Source organism: Carassius gibelio, chromosome B12 (assembly GCF_023724105.1).
Source record: "Carassius gibelio isolate Cgi1373 ecotype wild population from Czech Republic chromosome B12, carGib1.2-hapl.c, whole genome shotgun sequence".
NCBI lineage: Eukaryota > Metazoa > Chordata > Actinopteri > Cypriniformes > Cyprinidae > Carassius > Carassius gibelio.
Genome location: NC_068407.1, coordinates 25,348,358 through 25,366,826, shown reverse-complemented (window position 1 = coordinate 25,366,826; position 18,469 = coordinate 25,348,358). Strand labels below are relative to the sequence as shown.

Below are 18,469 nucleotides of genomic sequence, written 5' to 3'. Positions count from 1 at the left end.
GACCCAGCATTCATGATATGCACGCTCTTAAGGCTGTGCAATTGGGCAATTAGTTGAATTAGTTGAAAGGGGTGTGTTCAAAAAAATAGCAGTGTGGCATTCAATCACTGAGGTCATCAATTTTGTGAAGAAACAGGTGTGAATCAGGTGGCCCCTATTTAAGGATGAAGCCAACACTTGTTGAACATGCATTTGAAAGCTGAGGAAAATGGGTCGTTCAAGACATTGTTCAGAAGAACAGTGTACTTTGATTAAAAAGTTGATTAGAGAGGGGAAAACCTATAAAGAGGTGCAAAAAATGATAGGCTGTTCAGCTAAAATGATCTCCAATGCCTTAAAATGGAGAGCAAAACCAGAGAGACGTGGAAGAAAACGGAAGACAACCATCAAAATGGATAGAAGAATAACCAGAATGGCAAAGGCTCAGCCAATGATCACCTCCAGGATGATCAAAGACAGTCTGGAGTTACCTGTAAGTACTGTGACAGTTAGAAGACGTCTGTGTGAAGCTAATCTATTTTCAAGAATCCCCCGCAAAGTCCCTCTGTTAAAAAAAGGCATGTGCAGAAGAGGTTACAATTTGCCAAAGAACACATCAACTGGCCTAAAGAGAAATGGAGGAACATTTTGTGGACTGATGAGAGTAAAATTGTTCTTTTTGGGTCCAAGGGCCACAGGCAGTTTGTGAGACGACCCCCAAACTCTGAATTCAAGCCACAGTACACAGTGAAGACAGTGAAGCATGGAGGTGCAAGCATCATGATATGGGCATGTTTCTCCTACTATGGTGTTGGGCCTATTTATCGCATACCACGGATCATGGATCAGTTTGCATATGTTAAAATACTTGAAGAGGTCATGTTGCCCTATGCTGAAGAGGACATGCCCTTGAAATGGTTGTTTCAACAAGACAATGACCCAAAACACACTAGTAAACGGGCAAAGTCTTGGTTCCAAACCAACAAAATTAATGTTATGGAGTGGCCAGCCCAATCTCCAGACCTTAATCCAATTGAGAACTTGTGGGGTGATATCAAAAATGCTGTTTCTGAAGCAAAACCAAGAAATGTGAATGAATTGTGGAATGTTGTTAAAGAATCATGGAGTGGAATAACAGCTGAGAGGTGCCACAAGTTGGTTGACTCCATGCCACACAGATGTCAAGCAGTTTTAAAAAACTGTGGTCATACAACTAAATATTAGTTTAGTGATTCACAGGATTGCTAAATCCCAGAAAAAAAAATGTTTGTACAAAATAGTTTTGAGTTTGTACAGTCAAAGGTAGACACTGCTATTTTTTTGAACACACCCCTTTCAACTAATTGCCCAATTGCACAGCCTTAAGAGCGTGCATATCATGAATGCTGGGTCTTGTTTGTTTTCTGACAATCTACTGAACCTACTGGTAACTTGTTTGCCACGTAGCAATAAAAAATATACTAAAAACCTTGATTATTCTGGTTAGTCACATTGTACTGCTATTATTTTGAACAATACTGTATATTACTGTTGTAGACATATATTAGTTTTGATGACGTGTATACTTAAATTCTACTATTAAAAAAAGATGACGCAATATGAATTTTAGAAATAAACTGGTTTAATAAAAATGAAATTTGCAAGTACAAAAACAACTTGAATTTTTTCAGCAATAAATGTAAACATCTTCAGAAACTGCAAATATATATCTATTATATAAAGTGCAATCATGTTGAGATCAAACTTATATCATATACAGTGCAATCATGTTGAGAACAAACTTCATATCTCGTATACAGTGCAATCATGTTGAGAACAAACTTCATATATATCTTGTATACAGTGCAATCATGTTGAGAACAAACTGATTAATTTTTCCAGCGATAAATGTAAACATGTCTGTAAACATCTTCAGAATTGGCAAATATATATATATATATCTATTATATAGTGCAATCATGTTGAGAACAAACTTAACACATATCTCGTATACAGTGCAATCATGTTGAGAACAAACTTAATACATATCTCGTATACAGTGCAATCATGTTGAGAACAAACTGATTAATTTTTCCAGCGATAAATGTAAACATGTCTGTAAACATCTTCAGAATTGGCAAATATATATATATATATCTATTATATAGTGCAATCATGTTGAGAACAAACTTAACACATATCTCGTATACAGTGCAATCATGTTGAGAACAAACTTAATACATATCTCGTATACAGTGCAATCATGTTGAGAACAAACTTAATACATATCTCGTATACAGTGCAATCATGTTGAGAACAAACTGATTAATTTTTCCAGCGATAAATGTAAACATGTCTCTGTAAACATCTTCAGAAACGGCAAATATATATATATATATTATATAGTGCAATCATGTTGAGAACAAATTTCATATATAAATATATACAGTGTAAAACCCAGACTACATTGGCTGTGCAAGTGAGCCTATAGTACCTTTGGTGTATTCTTTGAGTAATATTTTGCTATAAGCTCTGGAAGGCAAACTTTCTCAAAGAATTTGTGTGCTTTCTGTAGACGTAGATCCCAGAATTCCTGGTCCGGAAAGACCCGTACGACTACAAAGTCCTTCAGAGTCCAAACAGCAAGGTCACAGTGGTTGGATCCAGTGACAAAGATTTGCGTCTGCATCTGTGTGTAATAACTGTGTGTTTTCTTAAGCTGAAGCTTTTCATAGGACAACTCAAGACAGAAGTTTTTGTCCTTTGTTTCTAAGGCCTGTTGGATGGTGCTTGATCTATATTTGAAGGGACACTTAACTTCAAGGCAGCCTTTCCCACAGCAATCGCACATTGTAAGTCCATCAGGAGAGGCTCCAACTTCAGGAAACCTGGGGTTAATTATAAAACCACACTTTTCGACTTTTAGGTTAGTGTGATGTGGGGCTCTGGTGTGAAGGTAGGTCTTTTGAGCATCCATCTCATGCTCTATACCCCATCTGGTTTGTACAGTTGACACTGTGTGTTGTGGGTTGCACACCTTTTTAATAACAGTCAGGGCTGGCTTTTCTATACTGGTGGCAAAGACTGCATGCATGTTTGAGGCAGTAATTCTTCCAGTCCGACTTGCATACCAAGCAGAAGATTGATGCTGTTGTCTTGTGCACATCTCAATAGATGATGCCTGCTCATCAGTCACATTTGCAGCATCTCTGTATTTCTCACAATTTAGATGAAGAGCTGAAAGGGAATTTGAATCTATTATTTTATCACACAGAGATGTGGCAAGGCATTCGGGCACTGCAGAGGGCTGTACGGTGTCTGTGTACATTGTGTAATACTTATTCATCCCTGACAAACCAACAGCCTTGCTATGCTGCAGCAGTGTGTCAAGCAGGGTTGACAATTCATCAAGTTTAGCTTGGGGAATTTTTCTTTTTTTGGCACGACTCCTTATGCCTGGCGCAGTGGAGGGTGCAGTTATGCGCTGGTCAAGCATTTTTGTTTGCCTAGCAGATGAGGTGTAGTCAATTTTGTATCCCACTTCAGCTGTAATCTTGCTCAAATTGCTGGGCAAAACCCAGTATGCCGGTACATCTGTGACAGTTTTTTTCCCACGAATCCGAAAAGTAGCCTCAACTTTAAATAACAGAGCCCCTACATGGGTACATGTCTCCGCTACTCCTGCCATACACGTGCAGTGTGCACACTCCACCTTCCCACTGTTGCTGATGATCACCCATGGCTTTAAAGGTGGTTCATTCAGTCGCTGAGAGTGCATGACCTTAACAGAGACAAAAAAAGTTAATACTGTAATGAATATTGTAATGTTTATGTATTTTCTACGTAAACCTTCTATGTTTGCTTTTGCAACTGTGTGTGTGTGAGATAGAAAGAATAGAGGATTTTATTGCTGTTTATTTTCATGTATGTCTTTAGTTATATATATATTTTTTTTTATTGTATATATTGTATAGGGTTATTAATGCTTTGGCAATGTAAATATTTATTTCGCCATGTCAATAAAGCTATTTGAGAGAGAGAGAGAGAGAGAGAGAGAGAGAGAGAGAGAGAGAGAGACTGACTGAACCCTGTGTTTGTGTGTATGCGCATGTACAAGCAGCAGCCGCTAGCTCCTTCAAACTTCGCTAACGTTACACTTTGTCTGTTGTTTAAGGCTATATTTATTAATTTTTATCGTTATACAAGTTTGCGCTGTACAAATGACACATAAACTACATTGTACGCAAAAAAAAAAAAAAAAAAACACTGTAATAGAAAAATGCTCAAAGAAAGCTGGTAACTTACCTTCGTTCGGACGACAGTGTTTTCACCGCTGACAGGCTTAAAACTCTCCAGGTCATGTACCCAACCATTAGTAAACTGAACGTGGGCTTCCAGAGACTTATAGTTACGAAATTGCTCAGCAGTATAAGCACTGACACCACAAACAAAATATGTAAAAATATGAGGAAACGTGATGGGAGGTAAGGCGTCAGGGTCGCGGATCCACTGGTCTGTTGGGACTTCATAAGGATCGACATTTCCAATAAAGTTGATTTTTTCAATATAGCGCTTCTTGGTGTCCGGTAGGAGTTTGTCTCTGTACAATCCACCTTGTTTTAAACTAGTTTTAAGCATTCTTATATATACTTACATTGTGTACTGCGCTATTGTGTATGGTTTCTTTGGTTACCGGCTTGTGTGGTGGCCTCACAGTATGGCGGCGCCCTATTGTTTACATCCCAGAATGCACTGCGCAGTGACGTCGGTTGCCAAGCTCTATTTAACACTTATTGACACTTTTTAATTTGTTCTTAGAAGTCCATAACAGTGTTAACCTTGTCACTTCCTGTTACCAGCAGGTGGCGCTATGACTATAACTGAATTTGGTCATGGGTGTTTGTTCAGAACAGAAAACCTATCACACGTGTGAAGTTTGGGGAAGATCGGACATTGCTTGCCTGAGTTACAGCAACTTCCTTTTTCAGAACATTATTAGCATGCTTTAGCACTAAGCTAAGTGTTGCTAGCATGTATTAGTATGTATCTAGTATGTTGCCAACCTATTTAACACTTGTTTACACTTTTTAAAATGTTCCTAGGAGTCTGAAAAAGTGTTAACCATGTCACTTCCTGTTACCAGCAGGTGGCGCTATGACTATAACTGAATTTTTTCATGGGTTTTTGTTCAGGACAGAACACCTATCACACGTATGAAGTTTGGGGAAGATCGGACATTGCTTGCCTTAGTTACAGCAAATTCCTTTTTCACTGCCTTAGTAGAATGCTTCAACACTTAGCTAAGTGTTGCTAGCATGATTTATTATGTTTCTAGCATGTTGCCAGCCTATTTAACACTTTTTGACACTTTTTAATTTGTTCCTAGGGATCCATAACATTGTTAACCTTGTCACTTCCTGTTACCAGAAGGTGGCGTTATGACTATTACTAAATTTGGTCATGGGTGTTTGTTCAGAGCAGAACACCTATCACACGTATGCAGTTTGGGGAAGATCGGACATTGCTTGCCTTAGTTACAGCAACTTTCTTTTTCACTACATTATTAGCATGCTTTAACACTTAGCTAATGTTGCTAGCATGTATTAATATGTATCTAGTATGTTGCCAGCCTATTTAACACTTGTTTACACTTTTAAATTTGTTCTTAGAAGTCCATAACAGTGTTAACCTTGTCACTTCCTGTTACAAGCAGGTGGCGCTATGACTATAACTGAATTTTTTCATGGGTTTTTGTTCAGGACAGAACACCTATTACACGTATGAAGTTTGGGGAAGATCGGACATTGCTTGCCTCAGTTAAAGCAAATTCCTTTTTCACTGCCTTAGTAGAATGCTTTAACACTTAGCTAAGTGTTGCTAGCATCTTTCGTTATGTTTCTAGCATGCTGCCAGCCTATTTAACACTTATTGACACTTTTTAATTTGTTCTTAGAAGTCCATAACAGTGTTAACCTTGTCACTTCCTGTTACCAACAGGTGGCGCTATGACTATAACTGAATTTGGTCATGGGTGTTTGTTCAGAACAGAAAACCTATCACACGTGTGAAGTTTGGGGAAGATCGGACATTGCTTGCCTGAGTTACAGCATCTTCCTTTTTCACAACATTATTATCATGCTTTAGCACTAAGCTAAGTGTTGCTAGCATGTATTAGTATGTATCTAGTATGTTGCCAGCCTATTTAACAATTGTTTACACTTTTTAAAATGTTCCTAGGAGTCTGAAAAAGTGTTAACCATGTCACTTCCTGTTACCAGCAGGTGGCGCTATGACTATAACTGAATTTTTTCATGGGTTTTTGTTCAGGACAGAACACCTATCACACGTATGAAGTTTGGGGAAGATCGGACATTGCTTGCCTTAGTTACAGAAAATTCCTTTTTCACTGCCTTAGTTGAATGTTTTAACACTTAGCTAAGTGTTGCTAGCATAATTTATTATGTTTTTAGCATGTTGCCAGCCTATTTAACACTTTTGACACTTTTTAATTTGTTCCTAGGAGTCCATAACATTGTTAACCTTTTCACTTCCTGTTACCAGCAGGTGTCGCTATGACTATTACTGAATTTGGTCATGGGTATTTTTTCAGAGCAGAACACCTATCACACGTGTGCAGTTTGGGGAAGATCGGACATTGCTTGCCTAAGTTACAGCAAATTCCTTTTTCACTGCCTTAGTAGAATGCTTCAACACTTAGCTAAGTGTTGCTAGCATCTTTCGTTATGTTTCTAGCATGCTGCTAGCCTAATTAACACTTATTGACACTTTTAATTTGTTCTTAGAAGTCCATAACATTGTTAACCTTGTCACTTCCTGTTACCAGCAGGTGGCGCTATGACTATAATTGAATTTGGTCATGGTTGTTTGTTCAGGACAGAACACCTATCACACGTTTGAAGTTTGGGGAAGATCGGACATTGCTTGCCTTTTTTACAGCAACTTTCTTTTTCACTACATTATTAGCATGCTTTAGCACTAAGCTAAGTGTTGCTAGCATGTGTTAGTATGTATCTAGTATGTTGCCAGCCTATTTAACACTTGTTTACACTTTTTAATATGTTCCTAAGAGTCCATAACAGTGTTAACCTTGTCACTTCCTGTTACCAGCAGGTGGCGCTATGTTCATAACTGAATTTGATCAGGGGTGTTTGTTCAGGACAGAACACCTATCACATGTGTGAAGTTTGGGGAAGATAATTGCATGCCTGAGTTACAGCAAATTCCTGTTTCACGGCGAAACATCAAAATTTGTCAGGCCGCCAGGGACACACCCCTTGATGAAACTCAAAACCTTCACAATTTAACATCACAAAGGTCTTATGATGACCCTCACCAAATTTTAAGATAATCCGATTAAAACTGTAGGAGGAGTTCGTCAAAGTACGAGGCATGGAAATGGAAAAAACTGCACAAAAATCATACAGGAAATTCAAAATAACTTACTTCCTGTTGGGTTTTGGATTTTGTACCAAAATACTTTTTTGTAGGTAATGGTGTCTTACATGTGTGTACCAATTTTCATGAATGTACGTGAAACACAGCTCGAGGCGCACCTATATCAGATGTAAATTTTCGCCAGTCCTGATGCGTGTGCAAAGTTTCGTGAGTTTTGGAGCATGTTTAGGCCCTCAAAAATGCACTTCATGACGGAGAAGAAGAAGAAGAAGAAGAAACGGAGCAATTCCAATAGGGTCCTCACACTGCAGTGCTCGGGCCCTAATTAAAGCTGCAAGCAGCGATGAACGGGCCCTCGCACCCGAGCTCACCGGCAGCGAGTTGCTTTAGTTAATAGGTGAACGCTGAGAAATATGCATTTAAACTCATAAATATAAGTGGAATATATCAAAGTTTATTCCATATATGTGCCAATCTTCCTGATGCCAGCAGGTGGTGCTATCATTATAATGGATATATTGGCCTTCAGATTTGTTCAAGGCAGGACTCTTATCAAACGTGAAGTTTGGGGAAGATCGAACAAATTATGCCTGAGTTACAATAACTTCTCTTGCTGTGGCGAGACATCAAATTTTGTCATGGCGCCATGGACATGCCCTTTAACAAAAACTCAAGATCTCCACAAGTTAACATTGCACAGGCCTTTAGATTAGACTGACCTCAAAAAATACATTCACGTCAAAAAAATTCTAGGGAGTAGTTTGTCACAGCGTAAAACATGTCACTTCCTGTTGCCAGCAGATTGCGTTATGACTATAACTGAATATGGCCATGTAGATCTGTTAAGGGCAGAAGTCTTATCTAATATGTGAAGTTTGGGGCAGATTGGACCTTGTATGTCTGAGTTACAGCAACATCCTATTTTATGGCGAAACATCGAAATTTTGTCAGGCCGCCATGGACACGCCCTTCAACGAAACCTCAAGATCTTCGCAATTTAAGATCGCAAAGGGCTTTTGATTACACTGACCAAGTTTGGTGTTGATCTGAATAAATCTTTAGGAGGAGTTCGTAAAAATACAACCCCTGAAAATCTTATACACCAATTTTGCAGAGAAAATTCTAAATAACCGACTTCCTGTTGGGATTCAGATTTCGTACCAAGAGACTTTTTTGTAGATATTGGGGTGTTACATGTGTGTACCGATTTTCGTACATGTACGTGGAACATAGCTCGAGGCACACTCCATTGAATGTGTATAGGTGGCGCTATTGAGCCATTTTGCCACACTCATTTGGAATATTGGCCTTCAGATGTGTTCAGGCCAGGACTCTTATCACACATGTGAAGTTTGGGGAAGATCAGCCATTTTATGCCTGAGTTATAACATCTTTTATTCCCATGGCGAGATATCGAACTTCCTCGCGGCGCCATGAACAAGGCTTTAAAAGGAAAACTCAAGATCTTCACAACTGAACATCGCACAGGCCTTTAGATTAGACTGACCACAAAAAAGACATTGATGTCATAAAATTTCTAGGAGTAGTTTGTCGCAGTGTAAAATATGTCACTTCCTGTTGCCAATAGGTGGCGCTATGACTATAACTGAATATGGTCGTGTCAAACTGTTCAAGACAGGAGTCTCATCAAACATGTGAAGTTTGGGGCAGATTGGTCATTGTATGTCTGAGTTATAGCAACTTCCTGTTTCATGGCGAATCATCGAAATTCGCCAGGCCACCACACACAGGCCCTTCAACGTAAACCCAAAAGCTTAGCAATTTAACATCGCAAAGGCCTTTAGATTAGGCATACCACATTTGCTGTTGATCTGAATTAATCTCTAGGAGGAGTTCGTTAAAATACAACGCATGGAAATGACAAAAATGACACAAAATTTGCTCATAATATTAGAAATAACCGACTTCCTGTTGGGTTTTGGATTTTGCTCCAAGAGACTTTTTTGTAGGTATTAGAGAGTTACATGTGTATACCGATTTTCATACATGTACATGAAACGTAGCTCGAGGCGCACACCGTTGAAAGTGTATAGGTGGCGCTGTTGAGCCATTTTGCCACACCCACTTCTGAAACCCATATCAGACGTACATTTTCGCCAGTTCTGAGGTGTGTGCAAAGTTTCATGACTTTGAGCATGTTTAGGCCCTCAAAAATGCGATTTATCTTGGAGAAGAATAATAATAATAATTAAAGCTGCAAGCAGCGATGAACGGGCCCTCGCACCCGTGCTCACCGGCAGCGAGTGGCTTTAGTTAATAGGTGAACGGTGAGAAATATGCGTTTAAACATAAATATAAGTAGAATATATCAATGTTTATTCCATATATGTGCCAATCTTCCTGTTGCCAGCAGGTGGCGCTATCATTATAATGGAATATTGGCCTTCAGATGTGTTCAGGGCAGGACTTTTATCGAACATGTGAGGTTTGGGGAGGATTGGACATTTTATGCCTGAGTTACAACAATGGCGATACAATTCCCATGGCGAGATATCGAACTTCGTCGCGGCGCCATGAACAAGCCTTTTAACGAAAACTCAAGATCTTCACAACTGAACATCGCACAGGCCTTTAGATTAGACTGACCACAAAAAAGACATTGATGTCATAAAATTTCTAGGAGTAGTTCGTCGCAGCGTAAAATATGTCACTTCCTGTTGCCAATAGGTGGCGCTATGACTATAACTGAATATGGGCATGTCAATCTGTTCAGGTTCGGAGTCTCATCAAACATGTGAAGTTTGGGGCAGATTGGACATTGTATGTGTGAGTTATAGCAACTTCATTTTTCATGGCGAATCATCGAAATTCGCCAGGCCGCCACGGACACGCCCTTCAATGAAAACTCAAGATCTTCGCAATTTAACATCGCAAAGGCCTTTAGATTAGGCATACCAAATTTGGTGTTGATTTGAAGAACTCTCTAGGAGGAGTTCGTTAAAATACAACACATGGAAATGACCAAAATTACACAAAATATGCTCATAATATTAAAAATAACCGACTTCCTGTTGGGTTTAGAATTTCGCTCCAAGAGTCTTTTTTGTAGGTATTGGTGTGTTACATATGTGTGCCAATTTACGTGCATGTACGTGAAACATAGCTGGAAGGCTGTTGATTTTCTTGGTATAGGTGGCGCTGTCGAGCCATTTTGCCACACCCTCTTCTGAATCCTATATCAGACGAAAATTTTCACCAGGTTTGACGCATGTGCAAAGTTTCATGACTTTTTGAGCATGTTAAAGCCCTCAAAAATGCGATTCATTCGGGAGAAGAAGAAGAAGAAGAAGAAGAAGAAGAAGAAGAAGAAGAAGAAAAAACAAAGCAGATACAAGAGGGTCCTCGCACCTCGGTGCTCGGGCCCTAATTAAAGCTGCAAGCAGCGATGAACGGGCCCTCGCACCCGGGCTCACCGGCAGTGAGTGGCTTTAGTTAATAGGTGAACGGTGAGAAATATGCGTTTAAACATAAATATAAGTAGAATATATCAATGTTTATTCCATATATGTGCCAATCTACCTGTTGCCAGCAGGTGGCGCTATCATTATAATGGAATATTGGCCTCCAGATGTGTTCAGGGCAGGACTTTTATCGAACATGTGAGGTTTGGGGAGGACTGGACATTTTATGCCTGAGTTACAACAACTTCCTTTACTGTGGCGGGACAACAAATTTTGTCATGGCGCCATGGACACGCCCTTTAAAAAAAAAAAAACAAGATCTCCATAATTTAGCATTGCACATGCCATTAGATTAGACTGACCACAAAAAAAAAACATTAATGTCATACTATTTCTAGGAGTAGTTTGTAAAACATGACACTTCCTGTTGCCAGCAGGTGGCGCTATGACTATAACTGAATATGGGCATGTAGATCTGTTAAGGGCAGAAGTCTTATCTAACATGTCAAGGTTGGGGCAGATTGGACATTGTAAGCCTGAGTTACAGCAACTTCCTTTTTCATGGCGAAACATCGAAATTTGTCAGGCCACCATGGACACGCCCTTTAACGAAACCTCAAGATCTTCGCAATTTAACATCTTAAAGGCCTTTAGATTTAACTGACCAAGTTTGCTGTTGATCTGAATAAATCTCTAGGAGGAGTTCTTTAAAGTACAACCCCTGAAAATGGCAAAAACAGCGCCAATTTTGCAGAGAAAATTCTAAACAACCGACTTCCTGTTGGGATTCGGATTTCGTACCAAGAGACTTTTTTGTAGGTATTGGAGTGTTACATATGTGTACCGATTTTTGTACATGTACGTGAAACATAGCTCGAGGCGCACTCCGTTGAAAGTGTATAGGTGGCGCTATCGAGCCTTTTTGCCACAGTCGATGGAATATTGGCCTTCAGATGTGTTCAGGCCAGGACTCTTATCACACATATGAAGTTTGGGGAAGATCTGACATTTTATGCCTGAGTTATAACATCTTTTATTATTATGGCGAGACATCGAACTTTGTCAAGGCGTCATGGACACGCCCTTTAACGAAAACTCAAGATCTTCACAATTTAGCATCGCACACGCCTTTAGATTAGACTTACCACAAAAAAAGACATTGATGTCAAAAATTTCTAGTACTAGTTTGTCGCAGCGTAAAATATGTCACTTCCTGTTGCCAATAGGTGGCGCTATGACTATAACTGAATACGGACATGTCAATCTGTTCAGGTCAGGAGTCTTATCCAACATGTGAAGTTTGGGGCATATTGGACATTATATGTCTGAGTTACAGCAACTTCATTTTTCATGGCGAATCAACCAAATTCGCCAGGCCGCCACGGACACGCCCATTCACGAAAACTCAAAATCTTTGCAATTTAACATCGCAAAGGCCTTTAGATTAGGCATACCAAATTTGGTGTTGATCTGAATAAATCTCTAGGAGGAGTTCGTTAAAATACAACGCATGGAAATGACAAAAATGACACAAAATTTGATCATAAAATTAAAAATAACCGACTTCCTGTTGGGTTTTGAATTTTGCTCCAAGAGTCTTTTTTGTAGATATTGGTGTGTTACATGTGTGTACCCATTTTTATACATGTACGTAAAACGTAGCTCGGGGCGCACACCGCTGAACGTGTATAGGTGGCGCTGTCGAGCCATTTTGCCACACACACTCCTGAAACCCATATCAGACGTAAATTTTCGCCAGTTCAGAGGTGTGTGCAAAGTTTTGTGACTTTTTGAGTATATTTAGGCCTTCAAAAAGGCGATTCATTTTGGAGAAGAAGTATAATAATAATAATAAATATAGCTGCAAGCAGCGATGGCGGGCTCAAGCCACCAATGCCATCGCCACCCCAGTGGCTTTATTTAATCATTTATGAGTGCTATACAATAGTCCAGGAAAGCTGGAAGAGAAAAACTCCTTATATTCATGTGTGCAGAATTATTAGGCATGTTTTCTTTTACAGATGAAATGCGCTAAAAAAGAGTTTTAACTCAAACTGTTTTAACTCAAAGTCGAAAATTATGGAATACCCATGAGAAATATCAAACACAAATGCAATACAGAAATGGATAAGTTAAGACTTGACCATTGTACAAAAATGCTGACTGGGTCATGAGGTCAGAAAAGAAGAAAAAAAACAGGTCAAGAAGAACTGACAAAAATAATTGCAAAATAATTAGGAATTAATGTGAAGATTAATTTTTAGTCAATTCTGCAAGACAGACTTTCAGGAAAGGAGGTGGAATAAAAATGAGCTCCTAAATCTTAATCCCGGATTCAGGAAAATATATTCCTCAAACCATCGGACAAGAGGAGGTGGTGCTGGTCCTTCACGAGTCACTCTAATCTGTTCATAAAGCCTATATATAAAGTCTTAATATATAGTATTTCACAATACTTCATGGTATTCTAATTAAATCATTTTTTGGAATCTTAGATCTCTCAGAACCTGACACATTGTAATTCTGAGACTCCAGGAAAGTGGCAGTTCTGTAAAATGTTGGCGCTGGAGACTAAATGCTCCCTGATAGTTTCACACCTAATTCACTTAACACACACACACACACACACACACACACACACACACACACACACACACAGACAGACAGTGACAGAGGGACAGAGTGACATCAGATGTATAATAGTTTTTTAATTTTCTATCATCCATATAGTGTTGTATAGTCATGAAACTAAGCATATTTCCTCAGAATGACTTGTCTTCTATGTGTACATTTTTTTGAAGTGTTTAGAAGCTGCACTTAAAAAAAATAAAAGACATTTACTGGTTACTTTTTTACTGTTATTTCAAAAAATCACCACGACAAAACCATTCAAGCTATTCAAAATTCATCCACACCCGTTCTGTAAGATACATTCTTTAAACAGTGGTAAAAGAGGATGTGGTGCTGATCCTTCAAGAGTCACTCAAAACGTATCTGTCCATAAAGCCTATAAAGAATTATTCTTAATATACGGTTCACAATACTTCAGCTTGTTATTCTAATTAAGTGAGGGTCATTGTATCAGTAAAATACATAAAATTCATATTATTTTTCTTCGAAAGATTTCTATAAATGATTTAAATCATACTTGTTTCTACAATAATTATTTAAAAGTGATCCTATAGCTCCATCTGGTGGCCATTATTGGTACTAAGAATTGCCAGTTTGATTTATGTTATGATAGTTTTAATTTTATGCTGGCTCTTGAAAATGATAAAGCTATGAAACTTACTGTGCTTCCTTCAAATGATGACTTCTACGTACATAAAAAATTATGAAGAGTTGGAATTAAAAAATTTAAATATATAGTAAAATAACTATTGTATTTTTTATGTTACTTTAATAAATCTCTATGGCCACACCATTTAAGGTATTCTAAACCCATTCGCAATTTAACATCTTCAGTATATTGGCTTCTTGTTAAAAAAGTTTGGTGTGGACTACTTGTGTCTTCTTGGAGGAGTATGAATTCATTTACAGGCTGATTTTATCATAAATCCACAATAACATTTCTGAGTTCTGTATCAATCTTTGTTGTTGTTTATTTTTATTTTTTTTATTTTTCATAGGAAGATAACTGACCCTTTACTCTCCTTTTTAATAAATGTGCTTATAAACCAAGAACAAGCTATTTATAGCTGTATTTATAAACTGCTTACTACTGACTATTAATATTGGGACAAGGCTTTATAAAGCATGAACTGACTATTTACTAATGAGTGCAGTTATTATAAAGTGTTATCAATGCATTTGCTAATGTTAACAAATTAGACATTATTTTACAGTGTTATCAAATCCCTTAAATGATTTGTAAGTGTTTTGTAATGATTTTATTGACCTACAAGCATTTGTGAAAGTTCTGCTTGCATTACAGCTTAGTCTTGATCTGTGAGCTGAACAGATTTACTGTTACATCCATGAGATTATGTAAATTCAAATAAATATCATGTCACAGGATGTCAGAGGTCAGTATCAAATTAATTTGAAATTATTATTTGCAGCACAAATAAGGTTTTTTTTAGGATTTTTAAAAATCCCTAAAACTGTCAGAAAAGGATAAGGCCCAAGATTTCTATGTGACTGGCTAAATTTATTTGTTTTTATAACTATAATGCATAAACTATGAAATTATACAAAATGTATAAAAAAGTTCAACAGTTATTCTTTTCCAATGTTTTTTATTTATTTAATTTTTTTTTTTTTTTTTTTTTTTTTTTGGATTTACATTTAAAAAAAAATTGCCTATGGCAATCATTCTAAACAGCTTGAATTAAACCTGGTAATATTTATTATAGACCACTGTAACTGTGTATAATCTAACAAACAAGTTTATTATAAAAATAAAAGTGTGTACACCAGATAAATTGGACGATAAAGAAATTGCTAACAATAGTATAATAGAGCATGTTTTAGGTTTTTAGGCGTTTAGATGCAGAAATGGACAAATCAAATGTAAAATAAAATGTAATTGATTTAATTAAATGTAGATTAAGTCTTGTTAGAGCAAAATAATAAATAAATACGTACACATTAAAAAAGCAGCCAAGATGAATGAGTTTATTTTTTTATATAGATTAAAATTGAAGACAGAAGCAGCTGGTCACTTAATATTAAAATCCAGTAGATCCACTTCAGATTTATTTCTCAACAGTTTATGTTCACGTGGCTGTTTTCGTTTATATTAGCCAAGCTATTATGTATTTTGAAATAATCTTGTCCGTGATGTGTTCGTTCTTACAACAAAAGACAGAATCCTGCAGCTCGAGAGATGTTATTCTGCCAGTCGCGCTTTCAAATAGTCTTGCGCACATAAACGGGTCACAAACACCTGTATTTAGCTCGTGTTGTGTTATAATGGGTGTATTGTGTGCATTTATGGCAATAATTTATTTTAAAAAGCTCTTAAACAAGAATAAATTCGTTTGTTTTGAACTTGTGACACTGTGCGCGCTGATCGGAGGCAGTGATTTCAGATAGGCAGCCGCAAGTATTTCATTTTCACACAAACAGTTCAAAAACATCTTAATTTAGCTCTTGGTGTGTTCTAATTGGTGAATTGTGTGATATCGCTGCAATACTTTATTTTTAATAGCTATAAAACAAGAATAAACTCGTTTTTTCTGAGCTCATCATTCCACACGCTCCTGCTCAGAGCGGTGATTCATCTCTTGTGTTTCTCACATATCACTGACCACACATCAATTATTAATGAGCCCTGACCTGATAATAATCATATATGTTGGTTTAGCTTGTCAGTGTGAATTAAATCCAAGTATTTATTTGTATTTTAACCGATTTAAAAGTGAAACCAAAAGAGAGTCTCCTCCCTTTTTTAGTCCGGGGATTGCACCTGTAGGGGCGCTATTTCTCTCAGACAATGGAAGTCTAAGCACACTCACTCAAACAGATGGACAGAGTGAGATGAGATGTCTGACAGTTTTTTAATTTTCTGTTATCCATACAGTGTTGTAAAGTCATGAAACTATGCATATTTACTCAGAATAACTTTTTTTCTGTATGAAAAAAGGTTTTGAAGTGTTTGGAATTTAAAAATGCAGTAAAATTAATAATTCCATTATTACTGTCATGTAAAAAAATCACCACAACAAAACCATCCAAGCTATCCAAAACCCATTCACAATTTAAGTTCCTCAATGTTTTTTCAACATGTAGACAAAGTTTGGTGTGTATAGTGTTACTCTCCTCTGAGCAGTATGCATTAATTCACAGCTAAATGTAAAAAACAATCCACATTCAAATCAAAATAGCCGACTTCCTGTTGATCGTAGCTGATGACTGTGAATTAGAAAGTTGTCCGTCTTGAAAAGAACAATTTATGTACCAAGTTTGGTGTCTGTAGCTGAAACTAACCCCCCCACTTTTGACAAAAGGTGGCGCTATAGAGTGCCTCCTTCACGCCCTTTTAAAAGCTTTTGCCATTGTCTAGCTATCAAGAATACTGATATGTGTTTTGAGTTTCATGTAAATCTGAGCTTGTTGTCTGCCTCAAACTCACCATAACAGAACATTCAAGTTTGACACATTGCCATGGCAACACTATATCAGATATCAATATCCCCACAACAGATTTATATCGGCTGTGTTTTAACATTATTCTGATGAAGTTTGAAGCAAATCGAGTAAAAGTAAGATGCTGAATTCAAAGCATTTTGAAAATGACACACTTCCTGCTGCCAGTTGATGGCGCTATAACTTTGACTCCTAATAGTCACATATATGCGATCGACATCATACAATGAATAATCTGATGAAGTTTTATTAAAATTAGGAAATGTATGTGGATGGTATTAGACACATCCTGTTTCTCAATTCTCGCCATAAATTCAACGCCTCGCTACGAGCAAACCGTTCGAGACATCAAAAATCCCCTGGCAATTTTTCATCCCCAATGTCTTGAGATCATGTTGACCGAGTTTGGTGACAATCGAGTAAAAAACCTATGACAAGTATATCAAATTCCAGAGCATGCGCTTTTTACATAACTCTAAATAGCTGACTTCCTGTTAGGCGGAGCCTATGACATGCAATACGCAAGTTGTTCAGCACAATGAGATCTATATATGTACTGAGTTTCATATTAATACGTGCAAGTATGTGTGAGCTATACATCAACATTAATGACTGTGTTCCAGGGGGCGCCGTAGAGCCCCTGTGCCACGCCCGGGTCCCAACCTCTGCAGGCTCCTAAAGGCCACAGATCCAAAGGTGTGTGCAAATTTTCAAGAGTTTTTGAGTATGTTAAGGACCCCAAAAGCCCCCAAAACTTTGACGACAAATATGAATACTAAACCCTAAATAGCCAACTTCCTGTTTGGCGGAGCCTATGACATGCAATGCGAAAGTTGTGTGGATTGATGAGATCTATATGTGTACCGAGTTTCATATGTCTACGAGCAAGTATGTATGATATATGGCCCTCAGTATTCCAGGGGGCGCTGTAGAGCCCCTGTGCCACGCCCGTGTATCAGTCTCTGTCCGGCCCTAATGGCCGCAGGTTCCAATGTGTGTGCCAATTTTCAAGACTTTTTAAGCATGTTAAGGGCCCTAAAAGCCCCCGAAACCTTGGAAAAAAATTAGAAGAATAAATAATAAATATAGCTGCAAGCAGCGATGGCGGGCTCAAGCCACCAGTGCCATCGCCACCCCAGTGGCATCAGGTAAACTGTGCCCAGCGGGCACATGCATTCACAATATCCCTCTGGCAGTGAGGTTTTAAAGGATATGGCAGTTAAAGGGTTAATCCGAATCATCTAGACTTTAAAATCACATTCACAGAACAATATATATATATATATATATATATATATATATATATATATATATATATATATATATATATATATATATATATATATAACTTTAGTAACACTTTACAATAAGATTCCATTCATAAACATTATGTTGACATGAACAATATTTATATAGCATTCATTCATGTCAGTTAATATTCCAAACTTAAACATTAAAACATTGTTTTATTGTGATTTTTTTCCAAGCACATTTTACCAATTCCAAACCATATCAATCTTAATAACTACCATTATTTTTTATTTAATCATTTATGAGTGCTATACAATAGTCCAGGAAAGCTG

General features: G+C 37.6%; 1 protein-coding gene across 1 annotated transcript; it reads right to left on the bottom strand.

Moving 5' to 3' along the window:
- Positions 1-1,578: 1,578 nt before the first annotated feature.
- LOC127968977 (uncharacterized) lies at positions 1,579-5,520 on the bottom strand. The gene is made up of 2 exons (XM_052570488.1): positions 4,264-5,520; positions 1,579-3,739 (listed from the first exon to the last, which is right to left on the bottom strand). The coding sequence occupies exons 1-2, from the start codon at positions 4,594-4,596 to the stop codon at positions 2,444-2,446; spliced, it is 1,629 nt and encodes a 542-aa protein (XP_052426448.1). The 5' UTR covers positions 4,597-5,520; the 3' UTR covers positions 1,579-2,443.
- Positions 5,521-18,469: the final 12,949 nt, after the last annotated feature.

Coding starts and splice junctions, on each gene's coding strand:
- LOC127968977 (XM_052570488.1), bottom strand. CDS start 4,596: ATGCTTAAAACTAGTTTAAAACAAGGTGGATTGTACAGAGACAAACTC. Junction 3,740..4,263: donor ACACTGTCGTCCGAACGAAG/GTAAGTTACCAG, acceptor GTCTCTGTTAAG/GTCATGCACTCTCAGCGACT.